Consider the following 21,358-nt stretch of genomic DNA (forward strand, 5'->3'; position numbering starts at 1 on the left):
TGCTGCTTGCTTGCCTAAAATGAAAATCCTTACTAGCCGAAGTAAGGGACCAGGTTCAATTCGTTTTGATAACAAAGATAGATCTGTTTAAGAAGAAAATCGCGGACCCTCGTTCTCCCCCCTTTTGTAGGCTAAACAACCCTTGGCTCAACGGCGGGGGCTCGTCACTGGTCCGATCATTTGTTTGTCTCATCCATCGTTCACAAATCATTCCCCCAGTTCGCGAAAAGCGAACAAAACAAAACAAAACAAAACAAAACAAAACAAAACGACAACCCCTTTGGCAGATCATGATCCCCTACTCATAAGAACGAAAAGCGAACTAAGCAAAACAAAACAAAACGTCAACCCCTTTGGCAGATCATGATCCCCTAGACAAAGAGCTCGGCAATACTGCAGCTCAAACCCAAAGCTGGCAAGAAAAGTAACAGGAATAAAACCTTTTTAAATAGTTATTTTAACTTGAATCACTAATTTTTTTTTTGTAAAACCTTAATTTGTAAAAACTAATATATGTTACATAAAAGTTATAGACACTACAAAAATAGCCGTTTTCACCAAACCTTTTTAAATAACTTGCGGACCCTATAAATGTCACGCCCCGGATATCTCGTTTCCCGGGCACGCCGACAAATTCGCCGTATACAAAGGAATTTCCCCTGTATACGAAGCGTCAAAGTACCTGTAGAAATACGATACTACAAACAGTAGCATAGAGCTGCTCAATAACAAAAGCTAATAACTGAGTTTCTTATACATAATCCAAAACCAAGATACAGAGTTACTCGCACTGGCGAGTTAAGTGAGCTATGTACCTAAACTCAGACAAAACGTCTACCTGCAGTAGGGGGTGCCTCTAGCTCTGTCAGTCGGGTAGGGCTCTAGCTCGCGACGCCCTTGCCTCGATCTTGGTCCGCGGACGGTGCAGCAGCCGGAACCTGTGGCTCTGCAAAACATAGAGTAACAACTGGGCGTGAGAACTACTGTAAAAACAAGTAGTCCTCAGTGGGTACCGCCCAAACAACATCGGTCACCCACTAAGTCTACAGAAGGGAGCAAGAATAGTAGGAAAAGCAGGAAGTACGCTCTACCGCTATCAATCACTACACTATCATGCTCTACATTAACCGACTGTAGGAAATGTCAATCTGACCCAATCCAATTGGGACTGTAAGCATACCCGTCCCTGGGACTGTGAACACACCCGTCCCTGCCCCGTTGCGACTGTCCAGCTACCTCCACACCAACTGGTCCGTGGAGAGCAAGTCCAACTGGCATGAGCGACACCAACGCAAAAGCACAAGCCTGACTCCGGAGTGGCACTCGTGGGCGCTACCCAACCGAGTATGCAGCGTATCTCTGTCGAGCTCAATCAGACTCCAACTAGCCAAAGTCAAGTAATCGACTCAAACTGGTCTAACAACCAACAGGTAACGTGCCCTCGGCACAATCTGACGCCAAAAAGGCGATACGGGTCCACCGTCAACTCTGACGGCACCCAACAGTCCGGAACAACCTGTACGACCCTGTAGAAATCCACTCAGCGAACCAATACGAGTGTAAACATATTCTAAACTACCTGAAGTACTCGCCTTGAAGATACAGCGACAGTACAATTTAATAACGGCTCCTAGAGCTAAATCAGGCAGTTTATACAGGTGACAGCTCCAAATCGCAGGTTTTCTCCTAATTCAATTTTCAAGTCCAACATGTAGAAACTATTCAATTTAAATATGCCATGCTCCAAATTTAGAATTGCTAACAATAATTAAATCCACGAATTCGAGCTAGAAAAGGCTATAGCAACAATTAACATTTATACATGTCGACGATTAGAACTTAGGAGTCAAAACCGATGTAACCCACCTTAGTCGCTAATCCCCAGCAGCGAGGACGTCACGAAGCAAAGGAACACCCTGCTGGATCAATCCGCAAACCTCCAAAGGCCCGAAATCACGCTCCCGCCAAACTCTACACGTAAAATCCGAAAATGAGCACCGATTCTGCCTCAAAAACAGCAGCAGAGAAGAGAATAATTCCGACCAAGAAAACCTCCACCAAAACCAGCAAGTAAGGGCTTCTTGGATTCCTCTCGAAGTCCCGAATCCAACGAACCAAGTCTCGTCGAAATCCGATGCTCCTACGTCGAGAGGGAGCCGAAACGCCGACGGTCGACGCTGGAAATCAGTGAAAACAGCACCTCGAGCTCGAATTCAATGAAGCTTGAAGTAGAGAAGAAATCCATGGAGGAATGAGAGATTACCCACCTCAACCAGCGACTCCAATTCCGGCACGGCGTCGAGAACGACGAAAACACTCCCTCGCCCGGCCTCCTCGCGAAACTACGGCGACGCACGTATGCTCGGACGGCTCCGCGGCGCGATGTCGACGACGAAATGCTCCACACGAACTCTTCCTTGCTCACAATCGGCTAGAGAGAGGAGAAGAAAATTAATTTAGAGAGATGTAGAACCTGAGTGAACTAAGTTGATAAGTATGCATTGGGGGGGGGTTAGGTGCACGTGGCATTACACCTACCCAACTTACCAACTCAAACAAAATAAAAAAAATATCAGAATACTACAATAAAGCATTGGCAAATTGGTTGTCGATGCTTTGAAAAGCGTCTGGGATGTATCAGTAAGTGTAGTGACGAGAAAAATATGCTGTCGATGCTTTATAGCATCAGCGACTTCTTTGTCGGTAAAAATAGTTATTTTATGATGCTTTGAAGTGTCCCTCATTAACTTGGTAGTGACGCTTTAGAGCATCGACAAAATAGATAAGCTGTATTGTTATTACTAGCTAGTGACGCTATTGTGCATCCGCAATTTATTATAATGTATATTTATTTTTTAATAATTTTCTATATAAATAAAATTTACTGTTCAGTTTATTCAACCGATCGAGAATTAAAATCTACTATATTGCGTGCACAATTATAATCAAAGAACTAATGACAAAGATAATATATATTTTATACAAGAAAGTAGACATAGATACAAATTTCATGTCAATATAACTTATAGAAGAAAGTAGTCAAAGATATAAACTTCATGTCAATATATTTTGTTACTAAGCCAAAACAACAACAAACTATTAGCATATAAACTTAATTCTAGAATTATAATATTTTTAAATTTTACAAAAAATAAAACTCAAAATAAATCACAGTCATCTAAAGTGATCGTGAATCCCTCGTCTCAATGCCTAAGTTCACGAATTGACCGACAAGCCTATGCGATAGAGATTTTATCTTGTTCATTTTCGATTCGTGATTCTTTTGCATATTTTGTATTTGAGTTCGCAACCTTTGAACTTCTTTTTTCATTAGGTCAAACCTTTCATTCTCTTCATTTTTTAGTTAAGCTTGATTTTTAAATATTTGTATTGGTGTGAGACCAATCCTATAATCCCTCACTCAACCATACCGGTTTTCTCTCTTTTTTTTCTCGAAAATATTATTTTCAATTTGTTTGGAGGCATTTGAGAACTCCGACGTAGTTGCTAGTTGTATATAATTCTACAATAATTTTATAAATGATTTAACGTTTTAATTCAAATAGCTAAACTTGTACTTTGCAGTTATTTGCAACGAAATGTTTCGTAATCTTCCAAAATGCTTTGCTGCTTAATTGAAGGGATATTCTAAAATAAACTTTTTAAGTCTTGTAATTAATGGAAGAATCAAATCAAATTAATTCCGAAATTTTTCTGCCTGATTGGGAAAGCTTTATAATTGAGATATGATTAGTACGGTTTTAACTTTATTTCTAGTACGTAGATTTTATTACCAATCAATCTTAATTAGTGACGTTTCTCAATCAACTTGTCACCATCCACACCATCATGCCAAGGACAGAATAATCATTCTTGAGAGTTAAAAAAAGGGTACACGTCGTTTTCAACTTGGTGTTGCTTTGACAGAGTTTATTTAATTTTTTTTTTTTTAAGTTTTTTTTAACTAGCAACATATTTTTTATCTCTAATTTGGATGAACTAAAGCACATTATGTAATATTTTTAAGATTTGAAATAAATAATTATATATATAAAAAATATAATAAGGCTAAATTTTTTAACACGAGTTTCCATAATATTTGCTAAAGATTAGCAAATGGGTCTCACATAAAATTTAAAATAATCTTACATATAAATAGGGTGACACACATTAATCCGTCTAAAGTACTATGATTGCTATGCATATCATCAAGCGACCTTTATTAGTTAACACGAAATTAACCTTTAATGAAATATTCGTGCCGTGCCGGAGCTCCCTCCTCATTCTTCCAGACTTGGGCTTGGGCCACCCCTCTGGTTGTCACCAGATACCCCTCCACCTCTCCGCTCAAGGCATGGGCCCTCTCTCCGACTTGGGCCTGAGCCTCCTTCCCAACCTGCGCCCGAGCTTGGGCCACCCCTCTGGTTCTCACCAGACAACCCTCCACCTCTTGGCTCCAGGCATGGGCCCAATCACCGACTGGAGCCTGAGCCTCCTTCCAGACTCACGCCCCCTGGACTCGAGTCTCACCGTCCAGCCCGCTCCCGGACTTGCTGGCTTGTGCGAGGGCATCCTGGTTTCGGGTCTAGCACAGCACCCTCCTAGACGTGCCGACTCGCGCATAGGCCACCCCTCTCAAGGCCATCTTCTCCTCCTTGACAGCCCCCTTCCCTCACGTGGCGAGAATTTTTCAGATCTTGACCAGGACTCTGGTCTGCGTTCTCCTGGCGACGTGCTCGACTATCCAATACACCCTGAACCGGCGCGACTTGACCCTATGAAGGCGGACTCCTCGACTACTATCAGATCAAGCACGCGGCTACAGGGTCTACAACCGGTCTCTACTCTCTGCAAGGCCATGCGCAGGAAGGCTAGACTACTCGAGGGCGTGACGCCTGGACCCGAGGCCAAGGCGCGCAAATTGACTAGAAAGCGCGTCAAGTCGAAGAGTCTACTGTGCGGGGTGGATCTCACTGATGCCGAAGCCTCGGAGCTTCGCAGGTTCATACGCGCGGGGGCGTAGCTCGTTGGCTCTGGCTCCTATCCGTGTCTATGTTTATCTTTTTAGTGTGTGTTGCTCTCTCTCATGTTTAACATCTTGTGTTGGAACGTTCGCGGTCTCAACGACCCCGCTAAGCGTCATTGCGTTAGGTCGGTCGTCTCAAAATATTTCTGCTCTGTCGTCTGTATCCAAGAATCCAAAGTAGATTCTGTGTCCCGGTCGTTCCTCTGTTCTAGTTGTGGCTCTAGTTTTAACAGGTGTCATTTTGTTCCCGCAACCGGGGCTTCTGGAGGCTTAATTACCTGTTGGAATTCTAGAGTTTTCTTCTGTGATGTGGCTTTGGTGCGTAATCACTCACTAACTCTCAACCTGACTCACCGCGCGAGTGGGAAATCCTTCTTTATCACGAATGTCTACGGACCCCCGACTTGGGACGACAAAGATGAGTTTTGCTCCGAACTTCTCTCCCTCAGCAGTACCTGCTCTTCCAATTGGGTTATATGCGGAGATTTCAATTTTACTAAGAACCAATCTGAAAGAAAAGGAAAGCCTTGGAGCTCCAAAGCGATGGCCATGTTCTCTGATCTCATTAATAGTCTCGCGGTTATTGACTTACCTTTGTCTAATCAAATGTTCACCTGGTCTAATATGCAACACTGCCCTACCCTGGCCAAGCTCGACAGGTTTCTCGTCTCGACAGAATGGGATCAATCTTTTCCCTTCAGCAAGGTCAAAGCTCTCCCCAAAATCACTTCTGATCATAATCCAATAGTACTCGAAACGGGGTCGCCACCTGCCCCGCGAAGGTTTCATTTCGAGAGGGTTTGGCTTACTAGGGAGGACTTTACTTCAAAAGTGCCACTCTGGTGGAATGAAGCTGCCGGTAAGAACTCAGCCATCTTATCTATCTCTGCTAAGCTCCGACATTGCAGAGTCCGGATAAAAGAATGGTGCAAGAATCACTTCCACAACATTTCCAAAGCTAAAAGTCAATTACAATCAGAACTCCAAGCTATTGACCAACTTGAGGAATTGCAGAACCTGCCCCAAGAAACCTTGGATAAGCGAGCAGAACTCAAGTCACAGCTCCTCCTAATACTTGAGGAGGAAGAAATCTTGTGGAAAACTAGGGCTAAACAGCGTTGGTTGAAGGAAGGCGATGGCAACACCAAATTCTTCCATGCTGTCGCTAATGGTCGCAAGCGCTCTAACACAATCGTCGCCATTGAGGATGACACCGGGCAGCAGATAACCAATGAAGAGCTTAAGAGATCGTACTTCTACCAATCTTTTAAGCGAGTGTTTGGAAATCAAGTGGATGGTCCTTCGTCTTTCGGTGACTGGAGCGGCCTCTACCATTCCAACAGACTACTTGATCCCGACTCCCTAACGACACCATTTACCCTCGATGAAGTCAAAACTGCCACCTTCCAACTAGGTAGCGACAAGGCGCCCGGGCCGGATGGCTTTCCACTTGTTTTCTTTCAAACTTTCTGGGATGTGGTCAAGGACGATATCTTCAAGGTCTTTTCTGAGCTCCACGATGGCATACTTTTCACGGGCCCGATAGACTATTCCTTTGTCTGTCTCGTCCCAAAAAAGGAAGGCGCGCGCAAAGCTAGGGACTTTCGACCCATAAGCCTCATGAATGGAATTCAAAAAATTATCTCCAAGGTCTTGGCTAACAGACTAGCAATTAAACTGCCGTCCATTATCTCTTCAACGCAATCGGCCTTCCTCAAAGACCGACTGTTGACAGACTCGTTCGTCACTGCAAGCGAATTAGTAAATTGGTGCTCTAAATCTGGCAGGAAATGCACCTGCATCAAGGTTGACTTCGAGAAAGCTTACGACAACGTCAGATGGTCTTTCCTAAAGTGTATCTTGCACTGGCTAGGCTTCAGCGATAAATGGTGGGCGTGGATCGAGCAATGTATTTGCAATGCCAAAGCAGCCATCCTAGTGAACGATGTCCCGACCCCTTGGTTGAAACCTAGGAGGGGGCTTCGGCAGGGAGATCCCATCTCACCATACCTTTTTTTATTGGTGGCTGACTATTTAGCAAGACTGACTGAAACCGCAAGGGCAAACAATCAGCTACGCGGCATTGGACCATCCGACGAATGCCGAACGGTGCTCATACAATACGCCGACGACACAATCTTCTTTTGTGAACCAAGAAAACGTTTTATGCATAACCTGCTATTTCTCTGGAACATATTCGAGTGGGCCTCTGGCCTCAGGATCAATAAGGAGAAATCGGAACTGCACTACTTGGGGCCCACCCCAAGCAAGGCTGCGAGATTCGCGAACATTTTAGGATGCCAAGTCGGAGGTTTACCATTCCGGTATCTGGGTCTACCACTCCACAATAGACAACTCCGTAAGGAAGACTGGGCTGTGGTCATTAATCGCATAGAGGCAAGAATTGAAGGCTGGAAAGCTAAACTACTCTCGCAAGGGGGAAGACTCACGCTCATTAACTCGGTTCTCACCAACCTGCCACTATTCTATTTTTCTATCTTTAAGGCGCCACAGTGGGTGTTGAAGCGGATTGAGGGACTCAGAAGAGCCTTCTTTTGGAAGGGGTGCTCCAAAATCATTGGTGGCTCTTGCCTCGTCAACTGGAAATCTGTTTGCAAAAGTAAAAGAGAAGGTGGACTTGGAATCTTAGACTTAAAATCCATGAATCTGGCCCTAATAACTAAATGGTGGTGGCGCTACTTTACCAATCCAGACCTCCTTTGGTGTAATTTGGTTAGATCCCTCTACTACATTAGGTGAAAGCCGCTGCTTGAGGGTAGAGCCTTTGTCCCTTATTCGCAGTGGTGGAAGAGCGTGCTCTATTGTCGAGAAGTGTTTTCCTGCGGAGTAACCTTTGAGCTCGGCGACGGAAAAAATATCAGGATGTGGCACGACATCTGGGCTGGAGAAACACCTCTTCGTACTCTATACCCAGTCATCTTTCGAAACATCAGGAATAAGGAGGCTCGGATTGCTCAGTGCTGGAGTCAGGGCGGATGGAGATGGCGCTATATTTGTCGTGGTTCTATGGCGGCCCTCTCTACCGAAAGTCGCAGACAGTTATCGATGCTTAAGGACATGCTCCGAGGCCGCCGCCCAAGTGACAGACCGGACTCGATCAGATGGCGATGGACCTCCGACCAACTATTCACTGTCAAATCCCTTTACCAGTTCATCACGGATGCTGGACTGCGTGTCCCAATGAATCGACATATCTGGAATCTGAAAATTCCTGTTAAAATTAAAGTCTCTATTTGGCTGCTCCTTCGGAAGAGATTACCCACTGCTGACAGACTGCTGAAACGAGGCATGCACGTAAACCAGAACTGTGCTTTCTGCGCGGTCCTTACGGAAAGCTGCGACCATATGTTCAATGATTGTGTTTACGTTCGATTCCTTCTTCTCAATATAGGAGGATTGGACACAACTGACGTCGGCACATGCGACGTTCGAGATCTCTGGGCCAGAGCTACTGAAATCCTTGTTGACCCGTTGAGAAAACAAGGCCTGATCCTCCTGGCTGCGACGTGGTGGGTCATCTGGAAGGATAGAAACAACTATGTTTTCAGAGGAAAGCCGCCCTTTATCACCGGGTCTCTGGAACGGGTGAAACTACTAATCAGCGATTGGACCACGATGCTCTGATGTCTCTTCCGTACCCCTTCTAAGTTTCTCTGTTCCACTTTCTTTCTTTCTTTTGCTACCCTAATTTTCTTTTTGTTTAATTTCTAATTTTATCTTTTTGCCGGCTTTCCGGAGGCCTAAGCTGCTTCCAACTTGTATGCTCAGTTCATTTTACTTAATGAATGAAGCAGATAGCGTGCTATCTATTTCTCAAAAAAAAAAAAAAAAATAAGTGTTTTTAAAATTTTTCGTTGAATGGTTATGATTGGAATCGTTATTCCTGGTATCAGTTATATTTCGGGTGTTCAGATGCTATTGATCTTTCTTACTTGTATTGCCGGATTCAATGTTAATCCATAATTTTAAAGGTTCCAGGTTTTATTTTATCAATACTTTTTTAGCGAACTTTATTTGATTGGGCAGTTCTATGCGTGCGTTATTTTCAAGCTGAAAAGTTGACCTCAGTAGAATGTAGGGTACCTTCGACTTAGCTGTAATAGTATTTAGTTAAAGTATATTTTGATACGCATTTTCCAGCAGACTAACTTTCGTAAGAAGGATAAAGATTATTTTTCGCTCCATTAATCTTTCTTTTATTTTTTAATATATAATGTATATTTAATTACTCGATGTTATTTTTTTTAAATTTATATCTAATATACACAGTTTAATCTCATTATTTTGCTCTATTTTTTGATTCCTCCACAAAGGGATCGAAATGTAGGCCGACCTCGGACAGCAGCGGCGGCCCCCGCGACTCGGCGATCCAAATCCGCACCGTCCGGCCGCACGCCGCCGTCTCGAGCCGGTGGAGCCGCTTGTGCCCGACCGTCGTCCCGTTCCCGACCGCCGCCCCGTCGACAAACACGAAATGCGACCGAATCCTCTGGCCCATTGCTATCGCCTCTTGTATTCTGATCACGTTAAACCGAGACCACGGATTCAGTTCCGACAATTCGATCCAATACCCCTGCGTCTCGCCACGGCTGACTTCTTCTGCTTTTGGGGCCCAGAAGGTGTCGTCGTCCCCGTCGAGCACGTTGCTTGCCGCGAACCCCCCGCCGTCGCCGCCTCTCTGGCTGCTTGCCTTTGCCTTGCTCCCCTTGGCGAAGTCGGTCCCGAAGATCGTTTCGATCGCCGAGCGGAATTCTCGCAGCCGGACGGTGTCGCCCTTGGATATCAGCCCGGTGGAGTTCGGCGGCACGTTGAGCAGCAGCACGCAGTTGCGGCCGACCGCCTTGTAGTATATGTCCAGCAGCTGGCTCAGCGGCTTCGCCGTCTCGTTCTTGTGCCAGAACCACCCGGGCCGGATCGAGACGTCGCACTCCGGCGGGACCCAGTCGGTCCCCCGCGGATCCCCCGTGTTCAGGTAGCTAAAATTCGATCGGCAATCAAATCCATCAACAACAGCGAGCTAATTAAGGTCTAATTTAGAAATGCTTTCTTCAATTCGCGTAATAATGTTTATTATTATTATTGGAATTATTAGATCAATGATTAGGGATGGATTTAATTACTCGACGATGCCGGCGTCTCCGATCCTCAGCATGGTTCGGTTGATGGTGGACCAACAGGTGGAGCCGGCGAAGCCCGACTCGTCGCCCACCCAGCGGACGTCGGGCCCGGCGTCGGAGAAAATGTTGATNGCTAGGAGCGAGGTTGTCCTTAGCAAGAATGGTTGGAACCGAGCCCCTGGTCAGACCTATGAGACTACTCGAATGGGGGCTTTTCATTAAGGGGGGGGGTGTCTGAAGCGACACCTTTTATACTCACAATTTTGTGTACGAATTGACTCTGGTGATGGATCGGGGCAATTCATACGTAGGAAATTCTCCACCCAAAGGGTTGTTTTCAAGCTGAGGGAAGCTTTGTTTGGGCTTACCGGCTAACAAGAGGTCTTTTTCAAACTAATTTGCCGGCTCTATTTGAAAATAAAATTCGAATTAGTTTGAGATATCAACAGACACAGAAAGAGATCTCAATCCTGCAGTTGGCGAAGCAGAAGTCCCATAAGCACCCACGTCTGAAGAAGCAAATGCTCTCGCCGACGGGAAGCATACACACCTACTGCGAATTAGAGAGACCTGACCTACATTCATTAATCATCTCGTAGGAATTTCCCTTCTCAAGGTAGGTCAAAAGAGCAAGCCGATGAAAGGAAGACTCTCTCTCTTTGTGTCTGCTCGTGGAATAGAAAGAGTTCGTTGCATCAACAACGTGTAGTAGTCAAAAACGCTTACTTAAGCTCATCGATGTGTACTCCTCGGCTGTGAAAGAGAGGGTGAGCTAAATCAATCCCGCACATGTGATTACCCTACACTTGACACTCAATGGAAAGTCAAAAGGAGGAAAAAATCCGCTTTGAAAGCGATTCCAGAGACCATAAGAACGACCGGGTGGCGGGCGAGAGCAGCAGAAGCATTGAGATTTGCTTGTTCAGAGATGCGTCAAAGTATACCTATGAAAGTGGATTGCAAGGGTCAGGCACCAATGCATTACTAAAGAATAACCAACCAGAATAACTTTTAAGGGAGCGTGGAAAGAAGGATTGGTCCTACTAAATATGGGCAGGAAAACTGCCTGGGAAAACAATCCCAAGGGAAGCTTCTCACTAGTGCTTTTCCCCCACCACGCAAAACGACAACTCAAAAGACCAATTCATTAGCTAAACTCACCCCTATTTACTTACGAAGCAATCGGACCGTCCTCTTGCTTTTTTTTTTATAGAAAGCGTGTTAAAGGCGTCAAGTCCTTTCGTCAACGTACGAGATCACACTTCGCGGTGGTGCTTTGCTTACATTACACCTCTGGTATATCAAAGTTTTGTTCATCGTACAAGAATAAATGCCTCGAATATCGAAGAACTATACGATCCTTACCAGTCTTACTAGGCAGGACATAAACCAATCCTAGACTAGAACTACAAGATGATACCTTAGAAGCTACTTCTCCTAACGACAAGTAAAGGCTCCGAAGGAGAGCGGCTTTACATCTATTATAAAACAAGAATGGAAGTTACAATGGAAAAGGGGAAAGCTCAACCGCGTGGCACAAAACAGTGGGTTCATGGTCTTGTCTTCCTTCCGGACAGTCTCAATCCTAAGAAAAAATAATAGATAAAGAGATGCCCACTCTTATCCCAGTGTAGCTGCAAATCACCTATTGAGTTACAGTTACGAGAGAGAATCCACCCTTTCTTTTCACATGCACGAGTTTCGTCTTCCCCAGCTCCCTGATATAGTTGACTCACCTTACGTTTCGATCACATAGGAGACATCGCGTCAAGAGCATATAGAATAATCTAAGAATTTTCTATTTTCACTTCCGAGGAAGGTAGGAGAAGGTCTCTGGTTCAGTGCCACAAGGCTCAAAAGCCAAGTTTGAAGTCGGACATTGATTGACGTTCGTTTTCGTTCAAAGCAATCAGTTGGGGAAGCTACAGCGTAACAGCCTCTCAAATAAATCCCATAAAAGGCTTCCTTCCATTTCCATATTCAAAGATCAAGGAAGACGAGCATTCTTGAATTTCCCTTGGCCTTTAATTCACTCTGATTGACGCTACCCGGTCCACTCAAAGCTTGAAGGATGAAGAGGCTCGGGAAAGCAGATCGAAGAGAGAGATCGGTCGAGGTTCGTTATCTTCAGCATTCCTGTTGGAACGACTAGCTGGAAAGGCGCTCTAGCTTTGCCCTTCGGCAACATCCATACATTGATTATGATGGTCATACATACTTGTTTAGCAGACCTTCTGCTGAAAGCCTTCAAAATACTCTTCCAGTCGCTTATCTACCTCGAGGAGTTACTCTTTTTCTGGTGTGCCAGTATCAACCCTGCTTAGCAAAAGGGTGCTCCTAAGTAAAAAGAAGAAAGAGCTTCTCTTGAGACGTTAGAGTTTTCCAAGTACTGGTATGAGTTTCCCACCTGGAACCGGACTGTGACTTCTTGACTGATTTACGCAATCCCTGCTCGGAACTCAAAAAGTGGATGTGAAAAGCGTCCTTTTCCGAACCTTAGAATCAGTCGATAGGGGGAACAAGGATCTATGTCTCCAAACACCAATTAACGGACCTTCCAGCTCTTAATGAAAGGGTTGACGAAGTCCCTATCACTATGGAAGGGCATTGGTAAACCTTAGTTTATTGAAGTTCTAGCTGTTATCCTTTCCGTCCTGTCCTTACTGGTTTTGGAGCTTTTCAAGGCGTATGGATCAGGTAGAGAAGGAAGGACGAGAGCGAATCAATCAATATCTAGTTTTGTTTGGGGTAAGGACTTTATGGCAGTTCCTAACACGGATACCTAGTCTTTAGCTGTAGTTTCTTCGGAATAGATTAACACTAGACTACCTTTGTAGTCAGGTAATCGTCCTACAATGCCTCTAGATTTCGTTTTAACGAGAGATTGAATCAAAGCAATGTCGGACCCAGGGGCTAATGGCAAGGAATTTTTTTGCTATATAAACATGGCCTTGGAATCGGTTTCCAATAGATAGACTAGAAATGGTATGCTGGCTAACTCAAGACAGTTTACAGGCTTTCCCGAATCGGAGGTAGTTTTCTTAGAATGTAAGGTTCCGGTACTGGCCAAACCAACCCATTTGATTAAGGATACTAAACCTTTTTTAGTAAGGATAAAAAAGCTCTGGTTCCTAAGACTCTGTCGATAAAGCAGCTATAGAGCATAGTTCTGTCCGGGTAGAACGTAAGGTGCATCGAGTGCTGCTTCAGTCTAAAGAGAAAGAGCTAATCCGAGTTTCTCAGGAGGTTGTAATTTCCTTCTGGCTTCTACCCTCGGTAGAAAGAAGTGCGCGGGTAGAGCAAGAACTATGAGCGGGTAGACCGGGGATGGGAGGTGACCTTCACTACACTCGCCATTGGGCAACCTCCGGGCAGGTATCGGCTTGTTCTATTCTAATGTAATTTTTTTCTTTTGCATGTCGGAAAAACAGAAAATCTCTTCCCTGACAAACAAATGGCATATTCAGAACAGACAACCGGTAGCTATCAGTTCTTGTCTTACAGCTCTTCCTTTAGCAGCCAGACAGATGTGACCCTCTGAGTGCGTTAGTTCAGGTAAGGCAAGGTTAGCAAAGGGTGCGAACTCGTAGCTGACGTTGGTTGTCTAAATCTGCCTCTTCCGCTTTCAGGCAAGGGTAGCTCTGAAGGGAGAGTTGAGCGGAACCGGACATAGATAATAAGTAATACAAACAAAGAAGCCCGACCCGAGTTCAACGTCTTCAGTAGCAGCTGCTGACGGGAGCGTCTTTCATTCTTCAGGCCTCCCGGCAACATTACATGCTAGCTCAGTTGGTGCTGCTGTTGTTCTTATTCATTCTTTCTACCATCGCTTCGCTTTTTTTTTTGAGAGGAGAACAGAACCAGAACCTGGCACTTAAGCGCATCCGATTCCATATTATTGCTGCGGCAACATTGAATACAGCGGAGAAGGGAGCGGAAAGCCTATTGTGGTCACAGGTAGGGCTTAGGGTTGGTCAAGCCACAAAGGAAGGCTGCGATAGCTACAGCTGACTTACAGAAGGAAAGCTGCGGCCAAGTCTGGATCAAGAAAGACATGGGGCAAGCCCATGGGTTCTCAGACCGGCCCAATGTCTGTATCTCTAACCCTTGTTAGATAAGGCCAAATATCAGTATCTCTTTTCCCTTTGCCGGAACAAGATTAGCTTCATGTGAGATATCTCTATAAATGTACATAAAACAATATGGTTGCCATTTTATCAGAATCAACGTGTTTCCATGTGTAAGCAGTCAAAAACGTACCAGTAACCATATTCGGGTTAAATGTACAGATAGTCCCTGGGCTTTTGACCTATGTTGATTTTATCCCTAAATTTTTTACCTAAACAAATTAGTTTCTGATCAACCCTAACTTATGCAATATCATCCCTAATCTTACCTGATTTATCTCTAATTACAAATATCAATAAGGAGAGTCTTTAGTCACAGTTTGACATGTTATTTTTGTTTATATGCATAAATAAATACCCCCACATTATCAATTAAAACCCGTGTTTAAGCATTGAATAATTCCTATCTAAGGCCACTTTTAGTGCTCCATTCAACATATGCTTTTTTGCATTATATTTGCTGAAATAAATAATTCATTAGGATTCTGACTACACATATCAACCATCTACAACTAAGCAAAATCTTCTTAATGTTAGAGCCGTCCAACGCATGAGTATCCATGGCTTGATATAAAGTTACAACTACCATTTTACGTGTTTAGCAATATATTCACACTATCAACCATATAATAATGAGGAAGCACTTAAGTTACATTATTATAGCATTATTCTGAGTCCCTATTGGATCTGGCAGTAGGTTCTGTACAGCTACATGCATGGTTGGTCAAACAGATCGGTTGAGATTCTCTTCAATTTATTAGCGCAGATCGCCTTGTAGAATTTGGGGGTGGGAAATCTTTACTTTATTAATTAACGAAACTTATTTGATTAAAACCATTGTATTAGTACGTACAGTATTACCTAAAAATGTCAGTCCTAAAAGATTTAATCTGTAGTTCATAACTTAACTCCCTTTAGTTACTTGTACTTGACAATTCTTTGTTTTTCTGCGAAGAGAAAAAACCAATAGTGAGAAAGGTGAATTTACAAGTTTTTTTCTTAGAAATAATAATTGTTATCTGAAAAATGTGAAAAAAGTACACTTGTTAGTGATACTATGTAGAATTGTTATTATAACAAAGTGCAATCTAGCTAGTCCAGGGACCAGAGACAATGGGGGACTAAAATATCCATTTTGGTAAGCTTAAGGATAGCTCAAAATTCACTTCCTTTTTATTTCAATAAAAAAAGAAAAAAGATGCCTATAGAAATCTATATTAATTGCATGTAACTAAGCAAGTTAGTTAGGTTGTTCTTTCTATCGAATGTAAGAAAATCAGCACATGAATTGAGGGAAATATTCCAATCGTAAACACTCATACAGGGACTCAATCAAGAGTCAGGCCGTTTATTTTTTGAAGTACCTCGACACAATTGAGTGCTTTTGTAATTAGTGAAAGCACATTTCATGAACTAAAATACTAAATTGCATAAAAAAATGAACTAAAATACACCCACCTGTGGTTGAAATTCTTTTGCTTCTTCCATTTTTCTTCTTTGTACTGTTGATGTTGATGAGGGTGTGGTGTTGCTTTTAGCTTCTTGCATGTGCCTTGATGGCATGATTCGAGTTACAAAATGTCAAAACAGTCTATTTGGATATATTTTTACTTTCTACTGCTTTGTAATTGGGAGTCTTTGTATACTTGGATGTCATGTTTCTTTTCTTTTTTAACTATCCTGCACTTTTTTTTTTTTTTAATCATCTGCACATTATTTTTTGAGTTAACTATCCTGCACATAATTATTAGGGTGGCAATCTCGGTTAGAACCTAATAAACAAAACAGGATCGATTTAAACCAATCCAGATCTGATTCTTTTCATTTAAATAGTTAGGACGGGTTTTGATTAATTGGTCTTGACCCTATCGGGTAATTTTCCTTCCCCTTCACTCTCCTTCTCCGCCCTCCTTTCCGATAGCTACGCTTACGCTTATTCACCTCCTATGGCTTTGCCAAGCGCTTAGACTTAGACCAGACCAGCGGAGCCCGAGGAGTAAGCAGATGAACCAAGCATGGATATGGATCCAGTTGGGGAGCTTCCCGCTACCCACTCGTACAGCTCCTTCCACACGTACAGCTACTAGCACTCGCGGGATTGTAATCCCACTCACGGAACAAGCAAGCCTAGGGATTGAGCACTCTGTCCGTCCTACCAAACAAGGCGGTGCGCGTTAGCTTCCGTTTTCTTGGTCCCCTCGGCACTCGCCTTGAGTTGCATTCGGGTCATTCCAAATCAGTATTCTTGCTTGCTTGACAGCTCGACGACGACAGGGCTCTATTTTTATACGATTCTACATGATGCTCAGAGTAGGAGTCTCTTCCTATTTTACCCGAAAATCAATACGGCTCCTCGAAGGCCATAAATCTTCGAAGAAGGTAGGTGTAGCACTTCAATGCGAAGCACACCCGTCCCGTCACCCACTGGCACGAGCCAAACTAGTTCTCCTCATCTATCAAGTCGTAGGCAGCGCTTCACCATGAAAGAATACTTCACTAGAATCGAATGGGGGCCTGCCTTGCTTAGGAAGCAGAGAGGTATCACCTTTCTTTCTAAGGCCTGGGATGAGTACCAACCCAGATCTTAGGCTAAGGTCCCTAAGTCCCTACTCACAAACTTGGTGGAAAAGGAAGTGATCTCAACTCAAAGGGTAGAGGAATGAACTGAAAAATGGATCGTAAGGAAGTCCAGAGGTAGATATGCCCCCAAGGAAAAATCCCGCTAAAACGAAAAAAGGAACGATTGAAAGATCTTTTTTTAGAAAAAACTACTGTTCAACCAATTGGACGGTTTGTCGGAAAACTGAAGTAATGAAATGGGCTCCCTCCTATCTAAAAATATCAAACAATATGTTTGAAACTGACTAGATTCTATTCAATAAATGCAAAATGAAATATAATAATAGTGAATCACATACAGAAATAGATAGGATGACCAAAATCAAGTAGAGTTAGAGCTTAGATAAAGGATGCTATATTCATATATAGAAGGAAGATGGATTCCCTTCACCCGACAAAAGGATGGCTTAACTGAACTACGAGAAGAGAAAAAGACGGAATCTGCACTTATTTGAATGGGAAAAGCATGCATGCTTCCCTAAGACTTCTTGCTTAGATGTAAAAAAAAAGTGTAGTGCTTACTTTCCTTTCTTGCCTTGCTTTTTGACTGCCAAACTTTCTTTGAAGGGCCAATCAAAGAAAAAAAACTAGAGGGCAATAAAGCCCGACAAGAGCCTATCATCCCCTATGTCTTACTAGGCATGTAACCTTCCTCGTAAAACAATCATTTTCCCTGATTCACTTGCGAAAAGAGCTCATTCCAGTCCTTAGGTCCAGAGCCTTGAGCACAGAGACCGCTACGCTACCGTTAAGGACAGGTGAGTCGGAACATGCTCGTTAGACCAGACTATATCGAAATCGAATCTTTGCTTTCATCCATTAACCTATCGGTCGAGCTACTTCATTCCTCGGGTTGACTCTCTTTCTAAAGTTTTGCATCCTAATCCATTTCCTTTCCGGGTCCGGGTGAGATGGCTAACCTTACACTGCTGTTAGTTATAGCTGGATCGGTTCGTGCATGGAAAACAGGATTCTCGGCCATTTTTGTTGCACTCATACTTTCACAGAGGGAAAAAAAAAAGTTTCAGTTTCAACTTGTAGATATTTAAGCAAGTAAGAGAGCCATAGGATTGAAGAGAGAGTGAGGGCCAAAGCATTTTATTAAGCCTCTGCACTGGAACGGGAGACGGTGGCTTTCTTTTTAGAGCCCCCAAGAAAGAAAAAGGGCCTAAGTATGTAAACAACCCCGTGGTAGACCGCCTTTTTTCAGGTTTGGAAGCGCATCAGAGAAAGCAGAAACAAGGGAGGACCTGGTAGAATGGTGATTCCAGCTCCTTCATGCCACCCTAACGTTGAGGCTCATCTCTCTAGCTATAGCATAGAGCAGACTGTTATGAGAGTCCAGGGCGTTGCAATCAAGATTTCGTAGTTAGACCGTTGATACCCAACTGAATAACTGACCGATGGCGGAATGGTAAGCTTCCTCGTTCACTTGCGCNTGGGCAGGTATACAAGTTGATGCGTATTTTGAGAATTTGAACGTTTTTATGTGGCAATTTTCTGAAAGCAGATAGCAGCAGTATTGTCGAAGTTGATGGAATTATTAGATTCTTTTATCGTGATTCTGTCATGTGAAAAGGATCGGCAGAGGTTAAATAAATAAAATGAGGGCTTTTGCTTATTTATTCCTTACTGCCATCGACAATTTTCAAATTTATTCTGAAATTATCAAAATACCCTTCTAAACCCCAAATTCCGTTAGGGAACCCTAGGGGTTTGGGACTATTTGAAAGAAATTTTGGAAATCAACAAGGGCAATTTGGTCAGCTGGCGGTGTATTAGATTGTTTTTGAAGTTTTGAAGGTATATATCAGAAATTAAAAAAGAAATGAAATAGACAGTTTCATTGTGGAACTTGAAGCCCGGGCACGTTTCTATATCCTACCCTACGCATCACCCATCACCATGGCTATTGTTGTTGTCTCTTGTGCTGCAATTTGGTCTGTGGGCGGCTTTGATATTCTTCTGCTAAAGTTGAACATGATCATCGAATGAAAATTAAATGGCTAAATTATTTGCTGTCCTCCTTTTTCTTGGCAACAATCGTCTGTAATTTGCTAATCCTTTTATCCTGATAAATCTGTCTTCAAAGTACATTCTTGCTCTTCACCCTGGAAAATTCCAGGGATCGTATTAGAAGCATTGTGTTTCTTCTATATGAGTCAGAAACATCGTTAGTGTAAGTTCTCATTCATTGGAGACGCTAATCAGAAAAACTGTAAATGGTACGGAGGGTGAATTATTGGGTGGCATCAAGAAAATTTTATTTAGTGATCCAAATTTAGTTGACTGCTTTGCTTTTTGCCTACCTCCATCCACCACCCGCCAGCGTCCGTTAAATCAATCGATTAGATATTGATTATTCATAATCTACAATGATATAAAATAAAGGAAATCAAAATACGAACCGGTTAGCTTATAGTCAAAATGTAATTCAGAATTTTCCAAGTATATCCAACAAAAAGATAAAATCTGTGATTCCTCCAAACGCAGATGATACAGTCCACAAAACACACTAAATGGAGCTAGAAAATAATCTAGCTGGGGTGTGCCTTCTCTTACATAATTAGGTGCCAATTGAAAAGTATATAGTGTAGTGAGCTAATGACGGAACCCTCATTATCAAGATACTAATCATACTAGTAAACAAATGTGATGTATCTAAATTATTCACAACCAAGATATGCAAGATTGGAGTTAATGAAGTTGAAAAAGAAAAATCCAAGCACAACCATAACAACAACAACAACAACACAAGATTTACGTAGTTCACTAGCCGTCTACGGGCATGGAGAGATTAAATCCGCTATCAAATAAGGAGATTATAAGATTTGGTTATAAATTACCACTCTATTACAATAGGCTTGCAACCTTCTAATTGGGAAAAATCTTTCTTGCTACACCTTTATTTAAGCACCTTCCGAGTCCGCGAAACTCGCTTCGAAATGAGTCTTAGAATTCCTCCAATCAATCTTGAAAGCTTTGAATCAATCAAGAATTCAAGCTTTAAATCAAGCAAGAAGAACAAGAGAGCTCCTTCTCCAATCCTCTCTACACCTCCCTTCTCTATCTCAAGAAAAGGAAAAACCTAGGGAGCAAACAAAATGAGAACTCTCTCTTTCTAAACCCAAAGAGATTCTCTCTTAACACTATTTGGCCCAACATACCAAATGGGTCAACTAAAGCACAAACCAATTATTAACTAGTTCATTACATGAGTTGTTGAACCAAACTCAAAATAAAACTAATTAGGCCAATAAGTGAATTTGATATCACTAACCCAACATATGGGAGGTGAAACTGGTCAAAGAGATATAATAAAATTAAAAAAAAAAGGGGGACACAACATACCATTTGGAAAAGGGCGGCCCCAACTTCCTTATTCCGGCTCTTCCTGAAGGGATAGGTCTTTACAATAGCTGTTGTCCTGTTCTTTAAGATCGTCATCATTGCAACATTTATATATTTCACAAACTGAAAACAATGAGGACAAAAAAACAATAAAATCCATTGGATTTTATACAGGATTAAGTTTTTATCTTTGACAATTTACATCAATTCTAAAATATTCAGCATTTATTTTAACCTAGGAGTACTGTAATTCACCTTACTGTTCCTTCCGCCCGCTAAAAAGGAGATCATATTTCACAGTTAAAGAAACAAAAAGGATATTTATACATGCCTGTCACCGGCATTTCAATATAAACTAGTGAAGGCCCGCGCTACGCGGCGGGAAATTTATATAAATTCTAAAATATTTTGAATAGTATAATAAATAAAATAATGTGAATCGGGAATAGATGCCGTACTAAAATATGAATTAGAATTCAGAATTCATATAAAAGGTAACTTATATGAATTTTGAATGCCTGGTCTTCAGAATTCAGAATTCCTAATTTTTGACCTAAAAATTACATAATTGATAACAGACATGAAGCTAAAGTTTGTTATGGAACAAAGGCTGCTCAATAATCGAACATTTTATAATGCTACAGCTTGCTACTAAAGTAGTAATGGTGGAATTCTTTAGTACTAAAAAATTTGGTTGAGGTAATAGAATTATTTAGTGTCAAAAAAAATATACTAATTACTAAAATATAAAATTTACTCACAGTACGCTTGCTNGAGGTAATATAATTATTTAGTGTCAAAAAAATATACTAATTACTAAAATATAAAATTTACTCACAGTACGCTTGCTCTCTTCTTTTTTTTTTTTTTTTAACTTTCTCTTCACAGTTCCATTCATGGATGTAGTATAGATGAAGCCTCTTCCTTTTCTTAACCTTTTTTTTTTTGTTTTTTTTTTTTTACTTTTTCTTAATAGTAGTATCCATGGATGTAGTGTAGACGAAGTTTCCCTAAACCGTGGGGAGCCTCTCTTAAGCTTCTTTACAAAGAGAGGGGGCGGACGACACGTTAGCTAGCAGGAGAAACTCAAGTTTCAA

General features: G+C 42.3%; 1 protein-coding gene across 1 annotated transcript; it reads right to left on the reverse strand.

Moving 5' to 3' along the window:
* Positions 1 to 9,312: 9,312 nt before the first annotated feature.
* Positions 9,313 to 20,357, reverse strand: LOC109706125 (alpha-L-fucosidase 1-like). Its single transcript, XM_020226930.1, has 4 exons — positions 20,262 to 20,357; positions 19,006 to 19,063; positions 10,168 to 10,342; positions 9,313 to 10,023 (listed from the first exon to the last, which is right to left on the reverse strand). The coding sequence occupies exons 1-4, from the start codon at positions 20,355 to 20,357 to the stop codon at positions 9,327 to 9,329; spliced, it is 1,026 nt and encodes a 341-aa protein (XP_020082519.1). The 3' UTR covers positions 9,313 to 9,326.
* Between the last annotated feature and the right edge of the window lie 1,001 nt (positions 20,358 to 21,358).

This window comes from Ananas comosus, unplaced genomic scaffold, assembly GCF_001540865.1.
Source record: "Ananas comosus cultivar F153 unplaced genomic scaffold, ASM154086v1, whole genome shotgun sequence".
Classification (NCBI taxonomy): domain Eukaryota; kingdom Viridiplantae; phylum Streptophyta; class Magnoliopsida; order Poales; family Bromeliaceae; genus Ananas; species Ananas comosus.